This window comes from Odocoileus virginianus, chromosome 18, assembly GCF_023699985.2.
Source record: "Odocoileus virginianus isolate 20LAN1187 ecotype Illinois chromosome 18, Ovbor_1.2, whole genome shotgun sequence".
Classification (NCBI taxonomy): domain Eukaryota; kingdom Metazoa; phylum Chordata; class Mammalia; order Artiodactyla; family Cervidae; genus Odocoileus; species Odocoileus virginianus.
In genome coordinates, this window is record NC_069691.1 from 31,650,842 (window position 1) to 31,666,991 (window position 16,150).

Sequence of the window (16,150 nt, forward strand, 5' to 3'; positions counted from 1 at the left end):
AGCTGTCTGCAAGGACATTTACCATTCTTTGTAATTTTTTATAATTTTATTTATTTATTTATTTGGCTTCACTGGGTTTTCTTTGCTGTGTGGGCTTTTCTTTAGTTGCGGCAAGCAGGGGCTACTCTCTAGCTACAGTGTGTGGGCTTCTCATTGTGGTGGCTTCTCTCACTGCAGAGGCTTCCCTGGTAGCTCAGTTGGTAAAGAATCTGCCTGCAATGCAGGAGACCCCAGTTCAATTCCTGGGTTGGGAAGATCCCCTGGAGAAGGGATAGGCTACCCACTCCAGTATTCTTGGGCTTCCCCTGTGGCTCAGCTGGTAAAGAATCCACCCGCAATGTGGGAGACCTGGGTTCAATCCCTGGGTTGGAAAGATGCCCTGGAGAAGGGAAACACTACCCACTCCAGTATTCTGGCCTGGAGAATTCCATGGACTGTATAGTCCATAGGGTCGCAAAGAGTTGGACACAACTGAGCGACTTTCACTTTCACTTTCTCTTGTGGCAGAGTATGGTATCTAGACCATGAGCTTCAGTAGTTGTAGCTCCCAGGATCTAGAGCACAGACTTATTAGTTGTGGCATACAGGCTTAGCTCCTCTGCACAGCATGTGGGATCTTCCCAGACCAAGGATCGAACCCATGTCTCCTGCATTGAGAGGCGGATTCTTTACCACTGAGCTATCAGGGAAGTCCCTGTTTGTATTTTTAAAATGAAAACAAAAACAAAATCTTCTCTTCCAAAACCAGATCTGAAAATTAATACCAGCAAATGAATATGGAATATAAGGGTGTTCAAATATGACTGGTTGAAATATTTTATACAATCTTTCTAGAATTTTTTTCTGCTCTGTAAAATTCCAGCCATCCTTATATATGATAAAAAGCAAAATCCACACACAGTTGCTATTCAAATGAATGACTGCAACTAAGTATTTATAGTTTGGCAGGCTCTGGATGAGTTGTCAAAGTTGCTAGTTACAACTCTGAGGTGGCCATTAGAATCCCCCATTGACTGATAAGGAAACTCGAGCTCACAAAGAGATTAAATAACTTGCCCAAGGTCACAGTGCCTACAAGCGACATAACCCAACCTACGTCCACTAACCTGTAAGTCCATTCATGTTCTTTCCTCTCTCTCACATGCCTTCCTAGGAACAGACACAACAAATCTGAAACTCAGGGGTGCCTGAAAAGGGGCAGATTTCATTTGAAACTACTACTAAGGCGACAATTTTCCTTTTATTTAACTGCCAATAGTTTAGAAATGCAAATGAGTGTTTGTCCTTATAGCAGCAAGCTAAACATGTTGATAAGTAACCTCTGCCTTGAGGAATGAACTAGAAAATGAGGGAAAACCATCATCTGTATACACCACACATCTTCTGCTGTATTACAAACGAGACAAAATGATTCATTTGGACAAGGGTAATTCACTCAGCCCTGGAGCCCGTCTTCTGATGATGTCAGAATGTGAGAGCCATGTAAGCGCTGACCCAAATGCACTCTGCTATGCAGTCTTGCTTTCTGATGCCTCGCAGGTTTGCTTTGTCCTTGTCACATATAACGGCTGCTCTTTACTTCTACCTGGGAAATTCTATTTTATCCTGATGACTTCTAATTTTTCAATTAATTTAAAGGTGAAAAACATATTGAGGTGAGAACAGATGGGCACAGGGAATGTTTCTGGGATCATGAAAATATACTTAAATTGGATTGGGATAGCTGCACAATTCTGTAAATTTATTAAAGATCATTGAACTGTACGCTTTAAAAGGACTGAATGAATGGCATGTAAATTACACCTCAATAAAACTCCTTTTTTAAAAAAAGAATATTGAGATAATGCTAATAGATTACGGAGGTAAATTCTCCTTTCTTGAAAGGCTAAAGATGTCACGTTGTCTGAAAGCACTGAAGGAAGTCCTTTGCTGCCTTCTGTGGGTGGAAAATTCCACCCATTCCTTCCAGAACATCAAGGCTCCTGCATCCTACACCCTGCTGACTGTCATAGGATGTATGGCCAAAGAGGAATATCTCTCCTTGGAAGCAGCCAGGAATGCTAAATAGTCATTGAACACCTGAAGGGGACTGGAGGAGGGCATGGCCACCTACTCCAGTATTCCTGCCTGGAGAATCTCATGGACAGAGGAGCCTGGCCAGCTATAGTCCATAGAGTCACAAAGACTCGGACAAGATTGAAGCAACTGAGCATGCATGCACCCGGAGGGGAGGGGGAAAAGAGACTGTCTGGAAAGGCTGGAGAAGAAATGGCACTTGAGGGAGGTCTTCAGTGATAAACAGGAATCGGCCGGGTGAGGGAATGAACAGTGGATGAAAATGCTGAGAAGTGAGAAAAGCAGATGGAGCCTGGAAGGGGAGCTATAAGCACTTTAACACGGCTGATGTTCAAGATCCTATAGGAGGGCAAACTCCTGGAAACCGCTCCAGAACTACTGAAGAAGAATGGTTTGTGGTGGGACCTGGGATCATGCATCTTAAAAAGCAACCACCCCCTCACCAGGTTCCCTATGCACCCTAAAGTATGAGAACCACTCAGCTAGGTCTTAATAAGCTAGGTCTTAAGACATCGTGCTAAAATAAGATCATGGCATTCAGTCCCATCACTTCATGGCAAATAGATGGGGGAGAAAATGGCAACAGTGGCAGATTTTATTTTCTTGGGCTCCAAAATCACTGCAGACAGTGATTGAAGCCATGAAATTAAAAGACACTGTTGCTTGGAAGAAAAGCTATGATAAACCTAGACAGCATATTAAAAAACAGTGACATCACTTTACTGAGAAAGGTATAAGTAGACAAAGTTATGGTTTTTTCAGTGGTCATGTATGGATGTGACAGCTGGATCATAAAGAAGGCTGAGTGCCAAAGAACTGATGCTTTCAAATTGTGGTGTTGGAGAAGACTCTTGAGAGTCCCTTGGACTGCAAGGAGATCAAACCAGTCAATCCTAAAGGAAATTAACCCTAAATATTCATTGGAAAGACTGAAGCTGAAGCTGAAACTCCAATACTTAGGTCACCTGATACGAAGAACTGACTCATTAGAAAGACACTGATGCTGGAAAAGACTGAAGGCAGTAGAAGGGGGCAACAGAGGATGAGATGGTTGGGGGATCACCGAGTCAATGCACATGAGTTTGAGCAAACTCGGGGAGACAGTGAGACAGGGAAGCCTGGTGTGCTGCAGTCCATGGGGTCACAAAGTCGGACATGACTGTCTGACTGAACAACAATAACATCATGCTAAGGTGTTTGCATAATACCTCAAAAGTTAGGAGGCGCTGTGGACAGATTTTAAGCAGCAAGGTGAGGGTGGATTTGAGCTTCAAAAAGAGCATGGCACATAGCTTTGGAGGCAGAGCAAGAACCCCAGCACACCCTCGAGGACCTAGGAGTACACACACACTGCCACCTCCTTTACTTTTTAACCTCTTTGACTAAGTGCATGCTAAATCGCTTCATTCGAGTCTGACTCTTTCTGACCCTACGGACTAGCCCACCAGACTCCTCAGTCCATGGGATTCTCCAGACAAGAATACTGAAGTGGGTTGTTATGATCTCCTCCAGGAATCTCCCTGACCCAGGGACTGAACCTATGTCTCCTGCGTCTCCAGCATTGCAGACAGACTCTTTACCACTGAGCCGCCTGGGAAGCCCCTTAGACTAAGTAGTTGAACACAGATTTACCTCTTACAGGCCATAGTCTCCTATTAATATCTAGGTGCTTTATGATCTTATGAAAATATCATAAGAATTTTATGATATTCACTAACATGAAGGAGGGGACCATCCTGCACAGCCTCACATTTGGACAAACTAGAAGTTACCACATATATCATTTGGGTGTCAAGGGGCAAGTGTCATTTTCAGAATATTAGGGACACGGCCAAGTTTCTTGCTAATACGAGCACTGTTCTGCTGAAACAGATGGCCCATTGAGCCCATGTTTGTGGTCTCTTTTGTGGTAAATGGTTTCCCCTCTCCACTCAGAGAGGGAGAGGTGTGAGGGCTATCAACTAGCAGAAGTAACCTCGCCAGAATCCTGAGATTAGCCTATGGAGGCATCCAGCTGAAAGAGCAGTCTTGCAGAACTCTGCATGGGCCTATGTTTATACAAGGTCAGTTCTTTATTGGGTTGAGAAATCTTTGTCAAGTACCCGCAACATGCAGATACTTAAATAATAATCATGATAAGGGCTGACATTTGCACTCCGAATGCTAAGTATTTCATAGCGCATTAATCCCCACAATAACCCTCTAAAGCAGCTTCTATTATCCCCCTTTGACTGATGAAGAAACTGAAGCTCAAAGAGATTAATTCATCCAAGGCTGCACATGAAGGAGCAGGGATTCCAACCCATGTCCATCTGACTCTAGAACTTGTGCCATAGCACTTCAGGGGATGCATCAAAAGAGTTTGAGTTTCCCAGTTTTTGATGCCTATGTGCTGCTACTGCTGCTAAGTTGCCTCAGTCGTGTTCGACTCTGTGCGACCCCACAGACAGCAGCCCACCAGGCTCCCCCGTCCCTGGGATTCTCCAGGCAAGAACACTGGAGTGGGTTGCCATTTCCTTCTCCAATGCATGAAAGTGAAAAGTGAAAGTGAAGTCACTCAGTCGTGTCCGACTCTTAGCGACCCCATGGACTGCAGCCCACCAGGCTCCTCTGTCCATGGGAGTTTCCAGGCAAGAGTACTGGAGTGGGTTGCCATTGCCTTCTCCAAGGATGCCTATATGAGTATTAAGGAAACAAGAAAATTTAATTCATAAAGCTTTACAATACTTTATAAACAAATTCACATACAGTCCTAGAAACCACACAGTACAAGGGTCAGCAAACTGTTACCACAAAGCATCTGTATGCATTTAGGCCATATAGGCCAAACACCCCATGTCCCAACTACTAACTCTGATGTTGTGTGAAAGCAGCCACAGATAACACCTAAACAAACGGGCAGGTCTGGGTTCCAATAAAACTTTATTTATAAGAACAGGCAGGAAGAAGGCTACATTTGTCCTTGCAGCAAAGTTTGCCACCCCCTGACCTAGTGGAAACGGCACTGAATGCAGAAAGGTAGAACACGTGGCTCCTAACCCTGACCCCATGCCTAAGAGAGTTGGGTCACCTTGGGTTGGTTACTGCCTGACTGTGTCTAGGCTGTGTACTTCTGCAGAAGTTTCTCCCCTATGGACTGCAAAAATGAGGTAAAATTATATTTGGACACACTAAAACAGATTCCCCATCAAACCCATAGATAATAAACAGTGGCAGCAATACTTTAAGGTAAAGCAGATTCCCCATCAAACCCATAAATAATAAACAGTGGCAGCAATACTTTAAGGTAAAGCAGAAGGGAAAAGAGAACTAACATATTGAGGGTGCTACTATCAGTCCTGAATATTCATTAGAAGGACTGATGATGAAGCTGAAGCTCCAATACTTGGGCCACCTGATGCAAAGAGCCAACTCATTAGAAAAGACCCTGATGCTGGGAAAGATTCAGGGCAGGAGGAGAAGGGGTCAACAGAGGATGAGATGGTTGGATAGCATCACTGACTCAATGACACGAGTTTGAGCAAGCTCCGGGAGATGGTGAAGGACAGGGAAGCCTGGAGTGCTGCAGTCCATGGGGTTGCAAAGAGTCAGACAGGACTGAGCGACTGAACCAAAATGTGCCAGGTGCTTTGTAAAGCAGATTCTTATTTCAACCAGGGTCAGCCTTATGGGGTAGGTATCATTATTCCTGTTTTAAAAATGAAAAGCATTAGACAAATTAAAGAACGTGTCCAAGGTCACACAGCAAATGGCATGAGAAGCCTAGATATGAACCCAAGCCAGGAGCAGCTGGAGTAGCTATTCTTGAACAAGGGCCGGGCTGACGATTTTGCACAGAAAATGGCATCTGAGAGCTTCTGGGAGGGGGTCGTGGAGTCAGGCCTCACTCCCCTCTCTTCGGGACTCTCCCACACTGCCATCCATGTTGTCCGCCTCCTCTCAAAAATGTCCTACCCCATTTGGCCTGAGAAAAATAAAGGGAGACTCTGAGGTTTGTTGCCTTTAGTTCTGAGTGGAAAGACTGTGACTCATGCTTGGAAAAAAGACTAGGAAGCCCAGAATTCTGGGCCAAAGGCATCGATAGAAGCAGAGCAAGAGAAAAGGAGGACAGAAGACAGCCTCAGAGGAACCAGGACTGGTCCTGCTGACCGCACCAGAGCTGTGGGTCCAGGTAGCTGTGCCTCTGAGCACTTAGCTGAGGGTGAGAGTCTGTGAGACAAAACACAGCCTGTGGAATTACTAGAACACGCCTGACTTGTCTGCCTCCTTAACCAGTACATGTCAGTTTACAGTCATCAGCTTAAAGCTAAGTACTTTGGAAATGGGGCCAGGAAACAAGAAGATAAAACCAAGAAATGGGATCATCATTGCTTCTTCTATTCAAAAAAAACAAAAGTAAAAGATACACATTTCCCAAATGTGGCAGGATACATGTGTCAAACGAGAAAACTGGAGGGAAAAAACTCCTTAGCTGCGTATTCAAGGCCTATCCGAATCTGCAGGAACACACACAGCACTGCCTTCCTGCCTCTCACACACTCTTTGCTGCAACCTCCACCAAGCTCCCCTTCTGCTCGAGCATGTTCCCCGCTGCTCCTGGAGGAATCAAGCAGTGACTGGCTGCATGGCTGCCTGCTAAAATTCCACCCCTCAAACTCCACATCACATGTCACCTTCTAGACCACAGACATCAAGGCTGAGAATTTCGGAAACAGATCATCGATGTCAACTGCTCCAGGTTACACAAGAGGAAACCAAGGCCCAGAGGGGTTCAGCCACACAGCTGGGCAGTAAAGATGAGGTCTGGAAACCATGTCAGTTGACTTGGGGGTGGGGGTAGGGAGACGTGTCACCACCATCCTCCAGGAGAGTGACTACCCCAGGAAAGCTCTCTTTTCCTCCTCCTCCCAGAGCACCTGGTGCCTTTACATGCTCTCCAAACTCTCTGCTCCATTCCAGGTGAGAGTGGATTTTGTGTCCATATTCCTCATCACCTGATCCAGAGAGGTCAAAATCATGTCTTACCCGTCATGTTATCCCAGTACCTAGCCAGGCCTGCACAGAGTGGGCCTTCACGGGACTGTAACACTCACTCAACAAAACAAAACACCAGAAACTCCCCTCCCTCCCCACCTCTGGTCCTGTCTCCCTCCAGTCAAGCCGCCTCCATGCTCTCCAGAGGAGCTACCTAGAGCCAGAATCTCACCACGCCTCTGCTCAGCTGAAACCCTTAAATGCACACTATGCACTACACAATATCCATGACTCCTCATGAAAAACCTACAGGAGCCCTTCCTACCCTTCCAACCTCATTTCCTGCCACCAGGAAAACCACAATCACTTCTTCACTTCCGTAAAATGCAAGTGTTAGTCGCTCAGTCGTGCCCAACTCTTTGTGACCCCATGGACTCCCGCCAGGCTCCTCTGTCCATGGGATTCTCCAGGCAAGAGTACTGGAGTGGATTGCCATTCCCTTCTCCAGGAGATCTTCCTGAGCGAGGGATCAGACCCGGGGATCAGACCCGGGTCTCTCACACTGCAGGTGGATTCTTTACAGCCGGAGCCACCAGGGAAGTCCTCACTTCCATACCTTATGCCTGCAATTCCCTCTCTCCAGGATGCACTTCAGTCTCTTCTCCATGCCTAACCCCTTGTTCCTACAACATCCGGAATGTCTAAGAAACGGCCTCCTCAGGGACACCACCCCTGATCACCCATTCCCTCCCCTCACTCCAGATGAGATGCCCTCCTCCATCCTCGCAAAGCACCCCAGCATCCCTCCTCTACAGTTCTCAGCAAAGAGAGCTGCATCTGTTTGTTCACACACCTGCCCCCACCTCTCACTAGACATTACTAAGGACAGGAGCACCTGGCATAAACCCGATACTTTAGACTGAATTCTTGTTAGCCTGTTAGACTGAATTCTTCTCCCTCACTAGTTACAATCAGACCCAAAAAATATACACAGTGCATTATTTTACTAAAATATTTCAAAACATACGTCCACAGATCTCAGGGGGGAAAAAAAGAGCTCTTACTACACACCCTCATCTTTCAATAATGAGCCAAAGATGCATAACGGCATTATGAACTGCCAGGCAGTCAACACGTGAGGAGTCCCTTTGAGAGAGGCGTGGTGACCTAGCCGGTATGGTCAACCAGCCAGAGTCGCTCTGGGTGTGTGACTGACCCCCACTAGGGACAGGGATAGAAAAGAAGAGTTCTGACACGGTTGGTGACCAAGGGGAGGTCTGACAAAGGGAAGTCATACCGGGTCCTGGGTACTCATCTCCCGGCAAGTGAGCACAGAGTGACTTCAGGAGACCCTCCTGAGCTGGCCGCTAGGGCCGCCGAGACTGGGAGCCAGTGAGCTGTCAACAGATGGCCAGAAGGAAACCGGGAGCCTCACAGAATTCACGGTATCCATTTCACACTGCGGATAATTACTAACAGCACCCGTGTGCAGGGAGCTAAGATGGGAGAGCAAACAGCGCACCCAAAGAAGGGCTGACCCCTGCCAAAGAAGCAGGTCTGCACTGCTGGACTCAAGGGGGAGGAGGGAGGAGATGTGGGGCGAAGGGGACAGGAGAGAAAATGAGGGCAAGTCTCACCCTTGTTTCTCACCTGAGAAAGCAGCATTCCCAGGGACAGATGAGCTTTCAAATGACTCAAAATTGAACATGCCAGGAAAACTGCCTGTCTGTTCACTGGAGCTGATATCCAGGCTGACAATAAGCTGCTGCTAACTTTTCCCCTCTTACTCACCTGTAGGACCAATTTACAACCTCCCTTCCATAACCTTGCCCAGATCCATTCACTCAGAAACAAATGGCCGAGCTCCCTCAATGAGGACCGTCACAGTGCGCCACGCAGGTGAGTTTATTGTGCCTGAGGTCCGCACCCTCCACACCCATCTTGAAGGCGGAACCCTACCCACTCCTCTTCTCAGGGAACAGCACCTCCGCCAGTCATCGGTGACCGGCTCCTCCCTTCCCACTGCCTTTCAAATAGGCCAATTCCTCCTCCCAGTTCTCACAGAGAAATCCCTCCAGTCGGGCCTCCTCTCTTCAACCCCATAACTTCTGCTCCACCCCAGCCATCACTTCCCACTTGGAACTGCAGAAACAGCCTCTTTGCCCTTCCTGCCACCACCTCCACAGCGGCTGCAGCAACTTCACCGGATTTAGCTTCCTAAAATAAGTGTATCACTCTTGCCTCATTAAGAAACCCTCTGGGTCCTCATTTTTTGCACGTCTCAGCCCTCCAAGGCTCTCTGAGCACCCTGCTGACCCCAGGGAGTGCTCCTCTCCCCGCCCATGCCTGGGCCTCATCACACTCGCTCCACCCAGCACATCCTTCTAACCCAGTTCAGGCAGCCAGATTCCTCCAGCTCCATCCTTCCTTCTCAAAACTGCCTTTCCTATTGCGGTCTCTTGTGTTTCCATAAACATCTTAAAATTTTGTGTTCTACTTTTGTGAAACATGCCATTGATTTGATAGGAATATGCAGGTTGCCTTAAGTAGTATGGTCATTTTAACAATATTGATTCTTCCAATCTAAGAACACAATATATATTTCCATCTGTTTGTGTCATCTTCCATTTTTTTTCATCAGGGTCTCACAGTTTTGAGAGTATAGGTCTTTGCCTTCTTAGGTAAATTTATTCCTAGATATTTTATTATTTTTGATGCCATGGTAAATGGGATTGCTTCCTTTATATAGACACTACTATACACAAAACAGATAATCAGCTGCTGCTGCTGCTAAGTCACTTCAGTCGTGTCTGACTCTGTGCGACCCCGTAGACGGCAGCCCACCAGGCTCCCCCATCCCTGGGATTCTCCAGGCAAAAACACTGGAGTGGGTTGCCATTTCCTTCTGCAATGCACGAAAGTGAAGATGCCCAGTCATCTCCGATTCTTAAAGACCCCATGGACTGCAGCCTACCAGGCTCCTCCGTCCATGGGATTTTCCAGGCAGGAGTACTGGAGTGGGGTACCATTGCCTTCTCTGAGATAATCAGCAAGGACCTCCTATATAGCACAGGGAACTATACTCAAAATCTTGCAATAATCTAAAATGGAAAAGAATCTAAAAAATACATATATTATATATATACAAATACACATACATGTGTATACATATAACTGAATAACTGTGCTGTACACCTAAAACTAACACAAATCAACAATGCTTCAGTAAAAAAATTTTCAAAGACCCAGTTCAAATACCACCTCTTCTTTAAAGAAGTCTTTGCGTGTGTGCTAAGTCACTTCAGTCATGTCCAACTCTTTGTGACCTGACAGACTGTAGCTTGCCAAGCTCCTCTGTCCATGGGATTTCCCAGGCAAGAATACTGGAATGGATTACCATGCCCTCTTCCAGGGGATCTTCCCAACCCAGGGATCAAACCCAGAGATCAAACCCGAATCTCCTGCAGCTCCTGAATTGCAGGCAGATTCTTTACTGCTGAGCCACCTTTGCCAGCCCCTAAACGAAGGCAACCAACCATTCCTGTTTGCACCTGTTGTCCCAGAGTAATTACTGAAAGCACCATATTGACTTTCCTAGGTCCCTGCTGTGGATGATAAACTATATGGCTCTCCTACCTAAAATCTGCACTGTGCTATGCTTAGCCACTGAGTCGTATCCGACTCTTTGTGACCCCCAAGGACTGTAGCCCAGCGGGCTCCTCTGTCCATGGGGATTCTCCAGGCAAGGATACTGGAGTTGGCTGCCATGCCCTCCTCCAAAGGATCTTCCCAACCCAGGGATTGAACCCAGATAGAACCCAACCCAGGGATCAAACCCATCATAGGCGGATTCTTTACCATCTGAGCCAGCAGGGAAGCCCACCTAAAATCTACCCTGGCCCAAAGACAGCACTTGTTACTTTTCTCTCTTGCTTCAGTGTGCATTCCTCAAGAGCGATCAAGCATCTCATCTCTGCGTGGACTTCCAGCATCTGAAGACTGCTTGCACCTGGGGAGGTGCTCAGTGAACACAAATGGAATGAAAGAATGAATCTGATCAGAAGAAAACTGGAGCAATCAGTTTTATCTGGACAGCATCTAAAATGCCACTAGGGAAATTTTCTAAATCACAATTAAACCACAAAAATCCTGGACAAAAAAAGCAAGCCATGGAAGCATCTGTCACATAAACCATTTCTTTCCCTAATCCAGTGTTTCTCAACTTTTTTTCAATATTGTCCTTCCCTCTTGAAAGCCTTTTCAGACATTTTTCTTCTAACCCCATGACATGTTAATAGCACAGAAATATTTCTGTACTTTATACATAAAAAAGCAAGTATAAGGTTTACTCTTTTTATTCAAGAATAGGTTCAGAATGACAATAAAAATGTTAAGTTACATTCTAAATTTTAAGGCTACTAACATTAAACTTTATAACTATATTCACTGAGCAACTTTTAATGCAATTTTAATGTAAAATATGATATATCAGATTACATATAAAAATTACCAATTTCTACATAATAATAGCAATGTAACCAAATTTTTCAAAGACTTTAAAAACTGCTCCTTTTCCAGCAAAAGTAAAACAATTGAAAAAAAAATCTTCCTAAAAGTTATTTTTAATGAACTTAACTTTTGTTTTATATGAGAAAATCATTTTTAACTTATCCAGCTGCTAAATATTCATTCAGATATCATCAATATTTTTTCTTTTTGATATTTGACATAATTATTGGTAAGCTCAATAAGTCTAATAAATAATAAAATATAAACTACTTTAATTTTCAAATCCCAAGTCACACACAGAACAGTAAGGGCCAAACATAAGCACTTAACATCCACAAAACAGCCAAAAGTAGCCCACACATATAAGGAGGTCACCAAGAGAGATATGACTTCAGGATTAAGCTATTGATGGTCAAAAAGCTCTCCAGCGATAGCCATATATTTGCCATAGGTTTGTAATAATGACCTTGCATACATTCTGCATATCTTCCATGAACTTGATGTCAAAGTTGCTTGTGTGATACACAAGAAAAACCAATGAGAGAAATTTAAATGTTAAGAAATAGTATTTTGGCCACCAAGGTTTGAAGGAATGTCTGGAACCACTGGAATGTCTAAAAAGTTTCTGTCTTCCTCCAGAACTAATTTTTGCTGCCTCTGAAGTTGCAAGCCCTAACCTCTTATGGTTCCCACATTTATCCTCCTAGCACCTAAAGATTAAAAAAAACAAAAACACCAGTTTACCTAAGAAAACACCCATTCCACAGCTATCATAAGAGCCCCACTACTACCATCATCTCCTTGGGTACTTCAAAAGAAAAGGGATGTCCATATTATCAGCATTTTCCCAAAAAAAAGGAGCCTCCCTGTTTCTAAACATAGAGACTTTCAGAGCTTGGAAGAACACTCAGGGCTCATGGCACCCCTTCATCTTCAGATGAGGAAACTTAAAGAGCCCTAAGAGGTTGAGAGACTGGCTCAATCAAGGTCACTACAGATAGAGACCTTGTCAGTCTGGGTCCCTGTTGTATCTTCAAGCTAGCACCAGGCTTGGCACATAACATAATCAGATGTTTGTACACTTAATGAATGAATGGCTATTGGATAAATGAGTGGCAGAATTGAGAGCCCAGTTCACCTAATTCCTAACCTACTACTTTCCCAACTAAATCACCTGGTCCCCTTTTACTACCATTTGAATATCAAATAGTGACCTCAAAGACCATCAAATTTAAATTAAGTGCTTGAAAAGCTTCCCAGCTCTTTTAGTTTCACACATTCAGTAAGTTTAAGAGCAGGGTCTTGTGCACATGTGGTAGAGCACTTCAGCCCATTGAAAGTGAGGGACTTTCCACAAATAAGCTCAGGGTACCGGGTCTACAAGGCAACATTTCTTACTTGCTTACCCTGCCTTGAGCTCTTTTCCAGAGTTCTTGTTCACATGCCACATCTCCCTACCCAGACTGAGAACAGTGGAAAGTCAAAACTGCCTTCCCTTTCTAAGGCACCTGCCAAGTTTAAGCACAAAGCAAATGTTCAATAAATGTTTGCAACATTTATTCTGGTGGAAACGGGGCATCATGAGGGACAAAAGTAGATTTGGCATGAACAAAAGAATTCGGTTTGTACTTTGCTCATTTCCTAGAACCAGTATAGTACCTAACATGTAACAGGAGCCTAATAGTTGTGGGATTTTAAAAAATGAATAAAAGATATGGCAAAAAGTGAGTAATTATTAAGCTTTATTTTCAATTCTGTAGTCATTCATTCACTCCACAAATACATATTACCAAGTATCTTGTGTGCTAGACTCTCTGCTGATTTGAAACCTAATTTCCCCCACAGAGTTAGAGCCATCCTCCCTAGCCAATGCCTGGCATTTGGTTCACCTTGCAGGCAGATGGCACAGCTAGCATAGCCCTATGTCTCAATACCTATTGTCCAAGCATTCTCTCCCAACAGTGCCCTGACCTAAACAAATACATCTAAGTGTTGCAAAACAAATAATCACAATTAAGTGCTGTAAATCTTTTTCATCAAGCCCAGGAATTTAAATTTTTCACTCCACATTTACCAGCTACTCCCAATCTTATTTCCTCAGGCATAACACTGATTAAAATTGTTATACATAGAAAAGTGGCTGAGAACTAGGCTAGCACATCAGATTGAGACCACACTGTAAAGAGCCTTGCATGCCAAGAACGTACGTGCATGCTAAGTTGCTTCTGTCGTGTACAAATCTTTGCAACCCTATGGACTGTAGCCTGCCAGGCTCCTCTGTCTGTGAGATTTTCCAGGCAAGAACACTGGAGTGGGTTGCCATGCCCTCCTCCAGGGGATCTTCCGGACCCAGGGATAGAAACCAGGTGTCCTGCACTGGCAGGTGGATTCTTTACCACTGAGCCACCGGTGGAAGCCCCATGCCAAGAACATGGATGGTTAATGTAATATACAGCTATGCTGTGCTAAGTCCCTTCAGCCCAGTCCAACTCTCCGTGACCCCATGGACTGTAGCCCGCCTGGCTCCTCTGTTCATGGGATTCTCCAGGCAACAGTACTGGAGTAGGTTGCCATGCCCTCCTCCAGGGGGATCTTCTTAACCCAGGGATTGAACCTGCGTCTCCTATGTCTCCTGCATTGTCAGGCAGGTTCTTTACCACTAGGGCCATACAGCTGAGAGTCATAAAAACCTTTAAGGGAAACAGTGAATGTATAGTCAGAGCACCAGGAAAGTGTTACGACTTTGATTACAGAAAAGATCTAACACAAGAGGAACGAAAAAAAGCTGGCTCCAGGTCATACCAAAAAGACAGTCTAAAGCTACAAATAAAGAAAGGCTGTCACAGACGAAAATGGCAACGAATAAGCCATTTCATCCTTTGCTTTTATGTGTAATTTAAAAGGTTCAACAATAGATGCAGCCATGGACGCTCTAGTTCATTGATCGGTCGTCTTGAGGTACTCCTTGGAAGGCACAGGCTGTAAGAAAGCTTCTGGACAGTCGTGTAAAAGAGCTGGAGTTTGGGTTCGGTTTTATTTTGTTATTTTAAGGGCTACATTTAAAACACAATATTAGTTGCGAGGAGTTTCCCGACATTGAAAAGATGGACAGTAATCTTAGCCTGCCAACTCCAAGGTCTTCCACTATTGCATCATTTGAAATGAAGCCTCCTCAGGCAGCGACTTGTAAAATTCAAGTCAGGTAAAATGGCAGCAGCAGCAGCTGCCGGTGCCGCCGCCGCTGGCGGCTTCAACTTCAAGAGCGAGCAAGAGAGCGTGTCTCTGCGGAGCTGCCAACTGCTCACAGCAAGTCAGTAAATCAACAGGTCCTGCGCGCGCGCCCGAGGGTGCTCAGACCCCGGCGTGCCAGCCACAGGAGGAAGTGGCTAATTATTTAAAGACAGTATAGAGACCGCAGTTGAAGGTCGGAGTCGGTTCTCCCCGCGCCTTCCCTCCGTCTACCACCCACTCTGGGAATCTGATGGTGAAAGCACCAATTTCTGGGCTGCTGCTCCAGGCCCCTAGCCCTCCAACTCAAGGACAGCTCTGCCTTGCCCGCTGGTGCAGACACCCCGAGGGCTCCTTCTTCCTCCTGCTGGCCCCCTCCTCTCATCGACTGCAAGCCCTTCGATTCTGCCACCGGAAACTTCCATAGAAGGTGAGATTCCCAGATCAGGAGACGGTTCCACAAACTTCAAAGCACCAGTGTCGGGACTTCAGGGTCAGACCCCATAAAGCCTAGGCGTCCCTAGCAAGGCTCAGAACTGCTCTATACTGCGGGTCCTGCGCTCCGCGTGCTCGCACCCATCCACCAGCCGCCCAGTCGCAGTGCCCTAGCTTCCCACGACCCCAGGAGTGATGCCTGGAACCTCAGCAGCGCCTCCGATCCGAGCGCCGCAAAGACCCTCCTCGCTCCAGCAAGGACGGACTTCCCAAGGTCGGGTGTCCCCACTCGCAACCCCCGTCTCTTCCTCCGGGCGGGAGACTGTAGGTTCCAGACAGGCAACCGAGGGGGCGGGGCCTTGGCCGTCCCTGCAGAGCTCGCTCAACCCTGCCGAGCTCGCTCATCCCTCCCGGGCTCCAGGGGTAGTGCCCACACTTCCCACCGGTCAGTACCTCGTCCACTTCCAACTCTGCTCCGTTGCCGACGAGCGCCATGTTCCTCCTCCGGCTGCCGCCGCCCAAAAACCAAACAGGGAGCTCAGAACCAACTCAGTTTCTCAGCCCGGGGCTCAGCCCAGCGCCAGCACGGGAGGAAGAGGGCGGCCCAGCGCTCCCGCCGGGTCCCAGGCGGGGCCAGCGCGCTGCTGAGCAAGTGCTTTCCCCGCCCCCGGCGCCTGCACATCCGCCAAGCATCCATTTCTCAAGCCGGCGCCGGGTGGCCCCCTCGCCATAAGCTCCGCCCCTTGCAGGCCTCGCCCCACCCTCTACGAGGCTCTGACTAGAGAAGCCAATCAGATTCTTGCAACGCGTCTCCACCTCCAGACAGCATCCACTTCGGATCCCCTTGGGCGGTCATTCCGTGGGCGGAGTCACTTTGTGGGCGGAGTCACTCGCGAACCTCGCAGGTCTCGCCCACCCTGTGGGACGG

The 16,150-nt window shown here is 46.5% G+C and overlaps 1 protein-coding gene across 2 annotated transcripts in view; it reads right to left on the minus strand.

The window, feature by feature from the left end:
- Nucleotides 1-15,896, minus strand: part of TTC39B (tetratricopeptide repeat domain 39B) — a 141,945-nt gene extending 126,049 nt beyond the window's left edge. For both annotated transcript variants that reach the window (XM_070480533.1, XM_020886860.2), the window contains exon 1: nt 15,676-15,896. Coding sequence is in view for 1 of the 2 variants with exons in the window: in XM_020886860.2 (XP_020742519.2) it covers nt 15,676-15,717 (42 nt within the window). In the remaining variant the exon portion in view is untranslated. The remainder of the gene's footprint in view (nt 1-15,675) is intronic.
- Nucleotides 15,897-16,150: the final 254 nt, after the last annotated feature.